This window comes from Myotis daubentonii, chromosome 5 (assembly GCF_963259705.1).
Source record: "Myotis daubentonii chromosome 5, mMyoDau2.1, whole genome shotgun sequence".
Lineage (NCBI taxonomy): Eukaryota > Metazoa > Chordata > Mammalia > Chiroptera > Vespertilionidae > Myotis > Myotis daubentonii.
The window spans coordinates 105,219,880-105,235,250 of record NC_081844.1 but is presented as its reverse complement, the minus strand read 5'-3'; the positions used below and the strand labels follow the sequence as shown (position 1 = coordinate 105,235,250).

Genomic DNA, 15,371 nt, shown 5'->3' with positions numbered 1-15,371 from the left:
GTCTTCAGCCTGGTGAGGCGCCTCCTCTGTCAGGCCCATGACCATGGCCATGGCCATCTCCTTCTCCCTGGACGGAAAAGTAGTTTTTCCAGCCTGCAGTCTCCGGCTGGACTTCATACCCACCCAAGCAGTTTTGAGGTTACAAAGTGGTGTCCCTTGGCATGAACACAGCCCGGAGATAGGTCTTGTTCGGCCTGTAACATGTGCTATAATTTTTTGGGAATGCACTGCCAAGATTTAAAGATGAGGGACTCATGTTCACGTTTGGGTTTCTGATTTTCCTTGGGAATGGGATTATCAGAAGCTTAGCAGTGACCGTGCCCTCCAGGGCTCCCTCCATCCCCTCTGGTTCACCTCCGTCAGCTATGCCGCCTTCCTGGCCCCGGAGGCATTTCAGCTTTTGGCTCCTGATCTGTGGTATACACCCTCACACCTGCCTGCCTTTCTCCTGCCTCACCCCACTCCGTCTACCTAACCTTCTCGCTCCCTCGCTATTTGCTTAACACATTCCACTTTGTTGCACAAAGGGATTGAAGCAATTATATGAAATAAATATAATACAATAATAAGAGGTAAAGTAATAAGAAAAACAGCCTCAGAAAATGTGGATTCGATTAGGAGGTCAAGACCACAGGGACAAAGAGAACACAGAAATTCAGGTCATTTGTCCTATGCAGTTACTACACTTGAGCCACAAATTGGCACTGAGCTCTTATATATACTTTATTGCCCAGGAGAGGAAAACATATCCGATGCTTCGGGGAGCAGAGCTTTCCTCATAAGTTGTCTCTAAAAGGACGTTTCCAACGGTTTCCGTGCAGGTGGGGTCTGTGAACACGGGGCACAGAAAGTTGGTGAGCGAGAAGGCTTCTCAGAAAACCCGAATACTCGGTTGAATAGCTCTTCCTTTGAAATTAATGTGACCAAGGAGTCAAGTTAGTTTAAGCGCTTTTACCTCTCTGATACTGGTAATACCACCAGGCGATGTCTAGGAGAAAGTAAGAAAACATTTTACCAAATCCATTCATCAAAAAAGCAAAACACACGTTCATTTTCCAGGGAGCGTCCGCCCTGAGGGAGTCCAGGTCACCGTCCAGCTCGCCCCAGGCCAAGAGGTGTTGCAGGGGAGCTGGGCTGACCTCTCCCTGGCCTTTCCCCACCATGAGAACAGGCAAGGGCGATGGGTCAGCTTGCAGTGCCCGCGGCTCCCAGCAGGGGGCTCACTGAGCATGCCCGCAGCCATGCAGCCATGCAGCCGGAAGAGAGATGGGATGGCATGGGGCAGAGGATGCGCGGATGTGGATGGGCCTCGGAAATACCTGCGCGTTTGCTTGAAGAGCGGCTCAGAGATGCCCTCCACAATGGAGGCCCCACGGCCCCTCTCCGCTACTGGGTGATCTGAAGCCGATTCTTTAACAACAACCCATGAAGTATCTACTATACATACTGGGAGGGGCAAAAGTACGTTTACAGCTGCCCCACCCTATGTATCAGTGAATGAGATAACTCTGTCCCCTGCTCTCATGGAGCTTACAATCTACAGATCTCGTCCCTTTTCAGGCTGGTAAGTAACAAAGATGCAGAAAAGGAAAAGGGCCCTTTAAAAACCCAGCTAGCACATTAGGACATGTGAGCGGAGTGGAGTTGGGTTCTCCGTGATGCGGGGAATAAGACAAGACAAAACATCAGCCCTAGAAAATCCTCCTGGCAGCGTGGAGTGGGGGCCCCAGGTCCCAGAGAGTGGGACACAGGGGCTCTGTTTGCTGCTTTTGCTGCTCCCCCGCTGGGACTCTACCTGGGGATCAGCCTGGTTTTCCTCTGCAGGCCATTACTTGAACTTCCTCCTGTCCTGCCAGTACCTCGGACAAGACTGCGGAAGGCAGCCCAGCCGCCACCTTAAGGGTGTTTTAGTCACTCCCACCTACAACCCCATTTCCTGCTGCCTCCCAAAGTGGTGCTGTCGGGGGCATCCACGGGTAAGTGTTTCTGCTCTTGTCTGCCGACCTGAATTTCATACGAGAGACTTATTTTGCTGGACTTAGTTGACCTCTTCTACCCCTCTGCATAAGTAGCATTGGTATTTATGTATTTTTTCGAATAGACTTTCTTTTGAGAGCACTTTTAGGTTTACAGAAAATGGGGAGAGTTCCCACACACCCAGCCTCACAGTGTCCCCTATTATTAACATCTTGCTTTGGTCTGACAGATGTGTTGCAACGGACGAAACAAGATTAATAGATTATTTTTAACTGAAGTCCATAGTTTACATTAGCTGTCACTCTTCCCACGGTACAGTTCTATGGGTTTTGACACAAGTATAATGTCCTGTATCCTGCAGAATAGATTCACTGCCCTAAAAACCCGTCAGTAGCATTTTCATATGGACTGGGCTTCTCTGGCATGCCAGGGAGAGCGGGACATCCTGTCTGCTCATACGGAGTTCTCTCAGGCTGGTACACACACAGACCAGGGATTACAAACTCAGAAGTAAGGATGGGAGCGTGACCGGCAGCAGTCTGGGAAGACAGAGATTGGACAGTGCTATGGAGACATTCCGGAACCGAGGGGCCAAGCCTGGAGGGGCCCCAGAGCAATGGGCCTGACCTCACTGGGCTGCTTATTCCCTAGGCATTTGCTAATTCTTAAAGGACAGTTCAAGAGAAATTAGGCCAAAGCCAAAAGGTCGCAGAGCCAAACAGAGTTTTCCGCAGGCTCGCCAAGGCAAATGGAACACCTTCAATACAAGGAGCCATCGCCCAGTAAAAGCCAAACCCCAACTAAGTGCTGCTTGCAAGCATAAGGGCCCAGGAAAGGTCAAAGTGAGAGGATGGAAAAGGATACAGGATGCAAACCCAAATCAACAGAAGCCTGCATGGCTATTTTAACACCAGATATCAGAGACTTTCAGGCAAGACACTTTGCTAGAGAGGAAGAGAGAGCTTTTGTAAGATGCAACAATTCTAAGTTAGTGTGCACTAATAACACAGCTTCAAAATACACATAAGGGCTGACAAAACTAAAATGAGAAGTAGCAAATGAACAACCATAGCTGGAGATTTAAAAGCACCTCTCCAATCACTGATAAACAACAAAAAATCAGTCAGGGGCAGGAGATGTGAGCAACGCAGCTAACACACTTGGCCTCATGGACACACACAGGGCTCTTTCCCCAGCAATCACAGGATGCTACGCGTCCTTTCCAAGTGCACATAGAACATTCACCGAAACGACCCTTCCTGGGTCATCAAGCCAACCTCGACAAGTGCAAAGACTTGAAATTGTGCAGGGTGTTTTCTGTCCAGAGCGGAATTAAGCAAGACATCAAGAGCAAGAAGCGCCCTGGCTGGCGTGGCTCAGTTGGTTGAGCGTCCTCCCACGCAACAAAACGCTGAGGTGCGATTCCCAGTCAGCCCACATCCCAGGTCGTGGGTTTGGATCCCCCGTTGGGGTGTGTGCAGGAGGCAACCAATCAATGTTTCCCTCTCACATCCATGCTTCTCTCTCTCCCTCTCCCTCCTCCTCTCTCTAAAAATCAATAAAAATATATTTTAAAAAGAAATAACAACAGGAAAATGAAGAAATCTCAGAATGTTTGGAAATCAAGCAGTATGGTTCGAATTCCCAAGTTATCCATGTATCCAGAAAGAAATCTCACGGAAATTAGAATGTATTTTGAACTAGATGATAATGAAAACATGGCATAGCAAAACTGGGGGATGCCTCTGAAACTCTACCGAGAAGGGAGTTAAAAAGATCATGTTATACTTGAGCTACAGATAACTTAGGTGACCGTGTGCATACAACTGGATGCTGTGCTTCCTCGTGATACCACATTTCTAGTGTCGCCAGTGGTCCGTTTTCAGTGCTGCCTGAGCTGTGTTGCTTCCATCGGAGACGACATCAGCGATGGCAAGCTGCCACCTGAAATTGTCACCTTTGCTCTCCCCTTAAAGATGGTTGATTGGTTTGTCCTGGAAGGGTTTAGCACCATCATTTGGATACCCCAATATAATGGGGTGAAGATCCTTGTTGGTGCCCATGTGGAGCAGAGACGGGAAGGAATTCCATTTGGTCCTGAAGGCTAGCCTGGAGGCGGAGGCTCCGACGGCCCACACCAGCACACACGGCTCCTCAGCTCTGAATGTTATAAACTAACAACTGGTCCCAGGAGCACTGAGCCGAGCCTTGATAACGATTTCCTGAGTGTTCCAGACATTTTTTTTTTTTTTAGTTTTCTTGGTTCAATAAAACTCAACTCATTTTTGCTCCAAGCATGTGTTCTCTTTATCTTGAAACCCTCCTGCCTCTTTTAAGCAAAATTAAATTTATACATTCCTCATGCATTCCCACCTCAGTCCTCAAAATGCTCTAAAAAAAAAAGCCCTATAAAAAAAAATCTTTGAGTACTGCTACTTCCATCAGATGGAAGGTTTTCAAGATCAAATGACTTGAACATTTTCCATACACAGTGTATTTCAGTTCTCTGACCTCTCTCCCCAAGCGAGGGTGTGTGGGAAGGGATGTTGGATGCACCTTGCAACTTGTTGGCAGGGTAGTGATGGAAACGTCATGAAATTATTGAAAGCCCACAAAGTCACTACCCAGTTTGTGACAGCAATCACAATGCTGTTGTGTAACAGCCACACATTTTTCACGGAGACTGAGGACACAGAGACACTCCTGGGAAAGAAGTGAGGCGTGTAGAGGCCAGGGCTGGCAGAGAGAAGGAGCCCCATGCGATGTTGCAGGAGAAGGAGGAGCAAGGCCAATACATGAGGGACCCACCCGTGTGTCCCCTCACCTCCCACGCAATGCTTTCGTGCAGCTAAGACCCTGGCCAGACTGCAAAACAGAAATGCCAGGTTCATGGTAGCATCTCCCAGGGGCAGAAACCTCCGGGCGATGTTTCCGGCGATGGACCTCTTTGGCAGCTCTGGCAGGGACCCCAGCTCCAGGGAGCAATTAGTCCAATGAGGCCCAAATCCTGCCACCACAGCAATCAGGCCACACTGGGGACACTTCCTGCTGTTTCTCCTTTGGTCTCAGCTGGACACGGCCCTGAAGTTCCAGCACACGCAGGTGGCCAGTTAATGAGCGCGGGCACTGTGTTGGGGACAGAGGGCATGTGGGTCTAGATTCCTGCAGGAAATAAGAGGATTGCATGGGTGGGATTTTGTTGCTCCTTTTGAATGGGAAGCAAAAAATGACAATTCATTGCAAATGGGGGTGGGAGGAGTAGTGTATTTTAGTTCTCTGACCTCTCCCCACACCCTCACGTGGGGAGAGAGGTCAGAGAACTGAAATACACTGTGTATGGAAAGTTTTCAAGGGCACCTGTAGTTTTAAGATGGAAAAATGAAGATGCAGAGAGAGCTTGAAGGAATTTCTCAAAGGAAAAGTAAAATTGCCACGTGAATAGAACTTATCTCAGGTGGGCTTGCAAACATGTCAAACTCGCGGCATGTTTAAACAAGGCTTGCGGCCCGCTGGCTGCAAGTGTGGCATGCTTGATTTTCTCATCCATGGAAACTCACAAGATCAAGGTCAGGCTAAGGTGTGCACGCCTGTCTTTCAGCCCAAACAGCTTCATGACTTGCCAGGCGGTGGCGCCTCTACAGAGGGCTCGCTTTGGTGGGCTGTGAAGAGCTGGCTCTTGGGACTGGGGAGAGCAGGGGTGGGGGGGAGAGGAGAGTCCAATTAACAGCATTTTCTAATTTCCTGATGTGAATAGTCTCATCAGGGCCTAGTTCAGGATCAGCGTGAAGTCGCTGGATATGGATTTGGGAAGGGAAGTGCACGACCCCAGCCTGACCCGGCTCCCTCACACATTCCTGCTGTTTGAGGAGAGTGGGCACATGTTCAACACTCCCAAACCCTTGTGCTCAGGTCCTCAAACCAACTTCATACTGTAGGCTCAGCACCTGAAACCCAACCAAATATACCCTTTCTTTGTTGTTAGTGTGAAAATAAACTTCTGTACACCATCTATATATATATATATATAAAAGCCTAAGCGACCGTTATGACCGGTCAACCGAATGACTGGTCGATCAGTTGCTATGATGATGCACTGACCACCAGGGGGCAGATGCTCAATGCAGGAGCTGCCCCTGGTGTTCAGTGTGTTCCCACAGCCAACCTCCTGTGGCCCCTCCCCCTGGCCTGCTGGCTCTGATGACCCTCATCGCCGGCCAGGCCGAGGGACCTCATCCATGCACGAATTTGTGCACCAGGCTTCTAGTGCAAAATAATCCCAGGCGGGGAAATACTGGAGATTGGCCAGGTGAGCATTGGCTGGAATTCAGTACTAACATAACCTTGGATTGAGTGTCTATGTTGGGAAGTGCAGAGAGCATGGTAATAATTTCACAATCGATCTAATCATCTCACTGTCCCTAGGAGAGATATGGTTATCAGACTAATCATACCCTCCTACAATCTAAATGTGATATGTTAAGTGCTCCCTGCACATAGTAGGTGCTCCAAAAAATGTTATTCCACATACTATGACTATGATTTTTAAGGGTCATTCTCCACAGTAGAATCCAATATTCACATCTGTTAGCTAGTTTCTAGGTGTAGATTATGCCTTTTCTGATGGATCTAGGTCAGCGGTTCTCAACCTGTGGGTCGTGACCCCTGTGGGGGTCGAATGACCCTTTCACAGGGGTCGCCTAAGACCATCCTGCATAGCAGATATTTACATGACGATTCATAACAGTAGCAGCATTACAGTTATGAAGTAGCAATGAAAATAATTTTATGGTTGGGGGGTCACAACATGAGGAACTGTATTTAAAGGGCCAGAAGGTTGAGAACCACTGATCCAGGTAATGAAATGTGCTTCTCTTTAACACAGGAAGATTTTCTCGTTCTGGGATTCCCTCTGTCAGAGGCACCCAGGGGCCAGTTCAGTTGGCCATGAAGTGGCGTAAGTGAGCATTGTCAATCTGTATCAACTGCGGCGGCGGACACGCGCAAACACAAGACTCTGGATGAAGGAGCACTGAGCACCTCAGTCCGCAGGTGCGTGGAACAGCACAGGGCACTGTGGGTGGGGGACACAGGAAACACAGGAAACACGGCCTGGAGCATGAGCACGCGGGCGTCACCACGTAAGCCCTTGAGAAAATGCCCTGCCTCCTCTCCCTGAGAGTTACTACACGGCTCCAGTCTTCTGCCCTTAATAATCCAGGCAGTCAGCGTGTGAACCGCTTTGGTCCATTTCTTAGCTGGAGAAGGAAGCTGGACAGCCCAGCGCCAGGCCTGCAGCCAGGTCGTGGGAGAGAGGGTGTCTCCGAGGCAGGGAGGAGGCGGCGAGGTGTCATCTCCAGGCCTCGGCTCGGCAGCCTCTTAACTGTGCGCTGAATAAATGAAGCCTGGGCAGACACACCTTGAATTATTAATGAAGTTATTCAGCCCTGATTGCTTCCCTCTTTTGGGGAAAGGTTACTCACTCCAATGCCTTTGATTAGACTACACAATACATCACAATTGGGCCTATTTTATGTGCAACTTTATGGTGATAATAGTTCTGTCTCATTTAGAAGCAAATCAGACATTATGAACTTCGTGATTTATTAATGTATTGATTTCTATAAATGTCAGCGCAGCTCACAGCCAGTCAGAGAGCCCGGGAGCAATCAGTGAAGGGCCAATAAAAATGGAAAATGAAACCATCATTAAAAAAAAAAAAAAAGGAAATACTGCCTACTTAGAAGGCCCGCCGCCTCTTGGAATTGCTTCAAGACTCAGATCATTACATGAAGGCCTCCTCCACCCCCACGGAAGCGGCCTGCGCGCGGCGGTCTGGGGGAGCTCTGTCTGCCTGTTCTGTTTGGGCTGAAATAAACAAGAGGTGGGAGTCGGACCTGGAGGAAGCCTGGGGCCCTTGCCCAGACCCCTCACTCCGGAGAAAGCAGGAGGACAGGGGTGCCCCTCCATCAGTTTGCCCCTCTACAAACCACCACCTCCCTGCTGAGGAATCTTCAGGATAAAGGCCCGGGTTCCCCAGCTGTCATGGAAGGGTCCGCTCTGGCGCCCAGGTTACCTTTCTAGCACAGTTCCCTGCAATTGCCCAGCATGGGTTTTCTGTGCAGCCACAGTCTGCTGGTGTCTGGACTCCTGTCTCTGCCAGAGCATGGGATCAGCAGACCCCAACCCCAGCTGCTCTCTCAACCTGGCTTAAGAGCCACCTCCTCTGGCAGCTCTCACAGAATGCCACGCGGAAAGCTCTCTTTCTGTCCAAACTCCAGAAGCACTTACCATCTATATATATAAAAGCCTAAGCGACTGTCGCAACTGAAACAACCAAACGGATGACCGAACAGGCTGCGTGGGGCAACCAGGCCGGCAGGGGGGTTAGTGAGGGGTGACCAAACGACTGAACAGCAGACTGCGTGGACAAACCGACAGTCAGACATCCCCTGAGGGGTCCAGGATTGAAGAGGGTGCAGGCTGGGCTGAGGGGACCACCTCCCCCCCCCCCGCACGAATTTTGTGCACCAGGCCTCTAGTCTTCAATAATCACCAACAGATACCGGATCTACCTTTGGGGGTTGGAGCCTTCTTTTACTGGAGTGGGGTGGGGTGAGGAGACGGTGCCTTGTTCCTATTTGGTTGGTTTTTATTTTTTGTATCTCACTCCCCAGGTGATGTCCAGTGTCTGCTTTGCACTTAGTAGGTGCTTAGTAAGCACTCATTGTTTGCTAAGAGTGTGTAGAGCTACAAGGAGCTAATTAGGAAATACATGAAGAGCCTCGAGACAGCAGCCAAGAGGATATCTGGAAAGCATTTGGCTAATTAGTGGCCAATTCCATCTTTGGACAGCTTCCTTCGGAAATCCTAGTCTGGCAGCCCTCAGGGTACAGCTGTTGTCTCACTTCTTTTAACTGTGAATCTTGTCAACATTTATTCCACATAAAAGATGGATTTTTAGCTTCTCTTTAGAATCTGAAGTGATAGCTATGCAGGCCTGCATTACCACCCGGCAGCAGCTGGCTGGAGCTGAGGAGCAGTGGCTCGCTTTAGACAGGCATGAGCTCGCTAGTAAACCGCAGTCCCCACTACTCCCTATTACCTCGCCACACTAAGACCAATGGACAGTTGTTATCCATCATCACTAATCTACATGACCTGCCTGAGTCTGCAATCCCTGTTTAACCACCCTCCTCCTCCACACCACGTTTTTCCAGGTGACTTTCGTGCGTCCTGTGATCGTCTAAAAGTGTGACAGGATTTCATGTTTTGGATCCTAGGCAACATGGAGAAAAAGGGTGTCCTGTGATTAGAGAGGGCCTTTCCCGATTGGGGCTGTGTCAGATGTTTGCTCTGTGCTGCTAACATCACACGTCAGGGATGGGATAGACTGCCCTGTTTTACTAGGAGAAATGGAATCAGAGATCTTATGAGCTATCCCTGGGGTCACAAAGACAGCGAACAGAAGAGCAAAGACTAATTTCATCCTCTGATTGACAGTCAGATGCTTCCTGACATCAGGGATCATCCTGGGGGTCCCTCAGGGGCCTGCTCATGTGTCTCTGTGGTTCTCTGTCTCAGCAAGTCAGGGACCAGCTTCCTCTATCCACGCTTTCCACATTGTCAGCGCTTGAGGATTTGCAGACCCAGTCTTAGGTGGCAGAAAGGGAGACGCCAAATAGTTTTCGGGATCCCCTCCTCCCCTGCCTCAAGCTGCCTGCTGCCCATTGAGCATTTCCAATTCTGTTTCCCTTTTCTGAGCACGAAAGCAACCTTCACCAGGTCACAAAGCTATGTAAGCCGCCGAGCGTACGAATTACAGAGATGCTTTTATCCTGCCCTCTAACATCACAGACGTGGCTGACCTATCCAAGATCACACACCGGTTTCCTGGCAGAGCAGGATTAAACTCAAGTCCGTCCTTCTGCCAATGCAGAGTTGTTTTCACAACGCCATTCACTCATTCGACAAACAATTGCTGAGTAGCTACTGCGTGCCAGTGACTCCTCTAGGCCCTGGGTGGTGGAGAGCAGGGGTCAGAGGTGGTGCTGCGTGCTGCGGATGAGAAATAAAGCAAGTTACAGCGCTAGAGAGAAGCGGTCACGGGAGGCACTATTGTTCACACAGGGGCCAGGGATGGTGCCCGCAGCTTCAGGGCTGGAGGCCTGCCTGCCTGGCGTCAAGAATACAAGAGGCTGGAGAAAGTGTCCGGGAAGACTTTTTCTAGCGAATCAGGAACTTCCTCTTTATTCTTATTTTAGTTGGTCCAGGACCCTGCAGGGAGAACTAGGTCCTGGTAGTTGTAATTAAAAGGGAGAGATTAAGCATGTAAAATAAGTGTGTTAATTAGCAGAATCTAGGAAGGTAGGAAGCAGTGGGACCAGGTTAGGGATGTGCAATGTAACCTTGTATACATTTCAAATTATTTCTCAGAAATATTCCTAGATGAGGAGAAAAGCAGGTTTTGTAAAATAAGAAATATCTGTCTATCTATCTATCTATCTATCTATCTATCTATCTATCTATCTATTGATCTACCTCTAAAATATCATACATAAACATCCTAGCAATGATTATCTTCGAGAGTTCGGATTTTGAGTGGCTGTTACATTCTTTTCTTTTTTTAAACACGGAACGCTTCACGAATTTGCGTGTCATCCTTGTGCAGGGGCCATGCTAATTTTCTCTGCATCGTTCCAATTTTAGTACACGTGCTGCCGAAGCGAGCACACATTCTTTTGAGACTTAAATGAGCTGATGAGTGGAGGTGTACCTGGCATGCAGTATACGCTTCATAGATGCCACACAGCCCCCACCTTACTTGCCCCGAACCTGCAAAGAAGAGGGAAAAAGACACAGCCTGGTTAGAAGTGGTAGGTTGGATACTCTCCATTCTGGAAGAGGCATTTCTGAGACACTGGGGGCAGGGGTGTGTGTGTGTGTGTGTCTTCCATTGACCAGAACAGCAGCTGACAGCTGACATTTCAGAAGCATTTCCTAGGCACCAAGCCTGCATCTAGAGTTTCATGTGCATTATCTCCCCAAACCCCTGTGAGCTCCACACCGCTACCCTCTTAAAGACAAAGGACCTGAGACTTAGAGAGGTAAGGTGACCTGCCCAAGTCCGCACAGTTTGACACGGCAGACCTGGGACTGAAATCCAGGTCTGCCTGATGACACAACCCTTGTTCTTAACTGCACATCACGTGTGCGCGCGCTATAACCGCATCGAACTGGGTGAAAATTCCAACTTTGCCACTTGGATGCGATCCTACCCACGTCCCGGGTCCTGTGAGGACCAAGTGTGACAAGGCATGTGAGACCCGTGCCTGACACCCCGCAGTGCTTGCGCGTGCCGTCCCATGCTCCCTCATTTGGGTCCCCAAGGGGCCACTCCACGGCACCTGGGTCTGCTGGGGAAGGGTCCCAGAGCTCCGCTGCTGAAAAAGCAATTTTTTTTCTGTAGCTGTGCAGCTAGATCTTTAATATTTAATTAGGGAGACCTTCCGCTTGGAGAGAGGGCAGGACTTGTTATTAAATCCCCGCTGCTTGGGCTCCCTCACTCGCCCGTGGGATTATTCATTCATTTCCAGTCACACAATTTAATATTGCAGCAGCTAATGGGGAGATGTTGATAATTTGTAAAGCTGGTTGGTCCCCAGGCCATTGCAGGAAGCTCTGGGCCTGGGCCTGACGCGGGGCTCAGGCAGGTTCCTGGGAGGCGAGGGCTCCCTGGCGCCTCCTTCTCATTATCGGCAAACATCCCCGATGCCCCTGAGATGCCATGGGGAGCCAGGAGGATCGGAAGGACGTTCGCTGCACAGTCACAGCCTCTAGGAGTCAGGGTCCTGGGACACCTGGGTACACTAAAGGCTTTTTGTGTTAAACTTGGCACCCAGGGTTTGTGTTAATCAGGTGCAGTAAGGCATGGGAATGACTGTCAAAGAAGTTTACACTCACAGGTCCCTAAAAACAGGCAGCACGCACGCCAGGCAGGGCCACAGGAAGCACCAGGGCTGGTCAGGAGGCAGGGGGAGGAGAGGGAGGGGGGTGGCCCACAGCCGTTATTGGGGATTTCGTGGGAAGGGACTGGTGAGGCTGCTCAGGTATGCGAGTAAGTTTAGGATTAGAAAGATTGGAGAATTTTGGCAGTCTCTGAGCTGGGGGAGGGCTGTCTAGTTGTCCAGTACCTGGCCCTGGGGTGACTTAGGGCAGAGGGAATGCTGGCTTGGTGGGTGCGAGTTAGATAAAGGAGATGGCTGGGGCAGGGGCCGGATTGCTGGTTTGCATATCGAAGGCACACTTGCAGGGGAGTCATTGGCTAGTCCCAGGAACAGCAGCTCTGGGAGGCGAGGGGCCGTCTCTCCAGGATTAAGGCCCCAAATGCAGGAGCATCAAGAATACAGAAAATAAGAAAATGCAGTCCCTGGAGTTTGGTTCTGCAGTCAGACAGACATGGGCCCAAAATGCCTCCTTTGGCATTTCCTCGCTGGGGTGTTGGGCGTGACCATCCCCCGGATCAAACTGAGGTACTCAATACCCCCTTCCCCCCTGCCCCCTACACAGACTATAGCAAAGCTCCAGCCTAAGGCTCAGCCCTCCCAGCAGGTTCTCTGCAGGAACAGGCAGAAGGGCCTTTGTCAAACAGCCATCCAGAGGGCACAGACCATGGAGTGCCTAGTACGTGCCAGGCACGGGGACGGCAGTGGGGCTGCGATGGTGAGCAAGGACAGGTGTGGTTCTTGTCCCCAGTGAAGTCACAATTTGGTGCGAAAGGGACTTCACCTAAGAACCACAGACACAGGTATCAATTGTCACTGTGAGACGCACTGCAAGGAGGCGCTATTGGGTGCTACGGGAGGGAGTGGCAGGGGGCTCCGGTGTAGTGTGGGCAGTCAGGGAGTGATGGCGGCCTGAGATCTGAAGGGGTGGGAGCTCACTAGAGGGGAAGGAAGTGTGTGTGTGTGTGTGTGTGTGTGTGTGTGTGTGTGAGACATTCTAAGTGGGAGGGAAGATGAGCTGGAGCTTCGCAGGACCCTCCTGTGTAGAGGCTCTGGGGAAGGAGAAATCAAGGTTCAAAGGAAGTCCATCTGAACGTGCCCTTGCTTTAAAGCCTCCAGTGGCTCCCCACTGCCTGCCGGAGAAAGGCATGCTCCGTAATGAGCAGGCCAGGCCTTTCATGATCTGCGCCCTGCTTAGCTCTCAGGTTCAGATAAACATGGTCTCTCTCCCCCCGACTGTCCCCCTGCTCCCACACTCACTCTCTCCAGTGCTTGCTGTTCTGCCAACACGACTTCCTGGTGATGCTTTCCTGCCTTTGCACCTGCTCTCGCCTCTGCCCGCTGCCTGATTTCCTTCCCGGTCTGCTGGGTTACGTCCCGGTCTCCTTCAGATCGATCCCCTTGCACTGCACACCTCCAGGGGACACTGTTTAGACGACAGTGTGAGTGGACTCTGCTGGGCTTGTGCAGCCGCCATAAAACGTCACCTTGACGGCCACTTCCTCAGACACGGACGCTCTGCTGTCCGCCCCAGGCAGCATCGGCACAGGGGATGGTCGGCACAGAGAGGCTCTCCTGTCCCCCTGAACAGGGGCTCCTCGAGGCTGTGGCAAGTTCAGTCACTCATTTAACCAATAGGTGCTGAGCTCCTATTCGGTGCCAGGTACTATTCTAAGTGCCAGCAATGTGGTCACAGAGAAGTCAGGCACGTGCTCAGTTCAGCAAGACTGGCACATTAAACACATAATCACATACATGAATATGCAGTTATGAACGGTCTTAAGTGCTATGAGGGAAGAGTGGGGGTGGTGTGGAGAAGAAGAACCAGCAAGAACTGATTTGAATTAGAAGGAAGGAGAGTCTGCCCTCCTCAGTGGTTGAATGTTGACCCATGCACCAAGAGGTCACTGGTTTGATCCCTGGCCAGAGGACATGCCCAGGTTGCAGGCTCAATCCCTGGAGGGGACTGTGGAGGTGGTAGCCGATATTTCTCTCTCATCAATGTTTCTATCTCTCTCTCCCTTCCTGTCTCTCTAACAATCAATAAAAACACATTAAAAAAGAATAAAGAAGGAAGAAGAGTCTGCAGACATACGACCTGAAGTGTGAGGGTGAGAGAGTGGTAGGAAGAGTTTCCGAGAAAGTGAAGAGCACGTGTAAGGACGATGAGATGAGGATGAGCGCATCCTTTTGAGGAATTAACTGGAGGCCAAGTGGTGGAGCAGAATGACCGAGGGAGGAAGTGGGGTGTGGTAACTGGTCAGATCAGTCAACTTTGGGTTTCCACCTTTCAAGCAATGGGAAGCAGAAGTACCACATTTATAATTGCCCCAAACTGGAAACTCACCCAAGGTCCATCAACCGTAAAATAAACACAAGTTCTTAGCATATTCACACAATGAAATGCTACACAGTGATGTGACTGAATGAACTGCAGCAGCACCCTCCAGTGTGGATGACCCCAGAGGGTGCAAGTAAAATCGATCTTTGCTGTTAGAAGTCAGGATAGCGGTTATCCTTGGAAGTAGCGATTGGAATGGAGCAAATAAAGAGCCGCTAGGATGCTGTGGTGGTGGTGACTTGTCTCCTCCTTTTGTTTTAAATCTGGGTATCGGTGACATGGGTTTTGGTGCACATTATCTCTCTATATAAAAGGTTAATATGCTAAGTGTCCGACCATCCAGGTAATTACGTCACATAGCCATGCCCGGCTTTCTCTCCCGAGCGACCAACCTCCTTGTAGTTTCTTCAGCCCAGGAACACTACCTGCTTTATAGCCAGTTGGAAACATTTCATACTTTAACCAAATATCTGTGAAGCGTTTTCCCATGCCTCATCTCATTTGACCCTCACAGAAGTCCTGGAGTGGGTAGATAGGAGACTCGGTGGAATCCTATTTTCTTTTCATTAGAAACTTGACCCGACTGGAAAGAAGTAAGAAATGGTAGACCTTGAAAATGACTTCAGGTTTTCTCACTGCACAGAATATAGTCAAACACCGCTGCAGTTAAATATTTTACCCTTTGTTCTCCCTGCATGATCTACAATAATAATGTGCTTCGTGTTGATATTTACTGCTGTGTTGCTGACAACTACCTGAAAGAGAAGTTGGGGTACTCTACTGGGCTGGAAAAAGTTTAGCTACACCAGAAAGCAGGCCTAATGAGGCAAGTTTATTCTTATGTATAAAAGGCTAAGTTGACTCACGCATGTGTGATACATATAAAGCTCTCGCTGGCACCAATCACATGTGTGTGTTTGGATCTGTCATTGTCGATAGTGAATTTGGTTGACACTTCTATTATAGAGAAAGGGCGAATAGCGATAATAAAATATTTCTTCTAATCAATTTCCTTCCAATGAGCATGAATCCATGTACCTAGCCACTAGTAT

The 15,371-nt window shown here is 49.7% G+C and overlaps 1 protein-coding gene and 1 non-coding gene across 4 annotated transcripts in view; both read right to left on the bottom strand.

The window, feature by feature from the left end:
- KCNIP1 (potassium voltage-gated channel interacting protein 1) overlaps positions 1-15,371 on the bottom strand; it is a 251,455-nt gene that overhangs the window by 11,492 nt on the left and 224,592 nt on the right. Inside the window, exon 2 of one of the 3 annotated variants that reach the window (XM_059695362.1) lies at positions 956-988. The exons of the other annotated variants lie outside the window; for them this stretch is intronic. Coding sequence (XP_059551345.1) covers positions 956-988 — 33 coding nt within the window. The remainder of the gene's footprint in view (positions 1-955; positions 989-15,371) is intronic. 3 annotated transcript variants of the gene reach the window in all.
- Positions 10,601-10,707, bottom strand: LOC132236215 (U6 spliceosomal RNA). Its single transcript, XR_009453181.1, has one exon. It is a non-coding gene; the product is annotated as a U6 spliceosomal RNA (small nuclear RNA).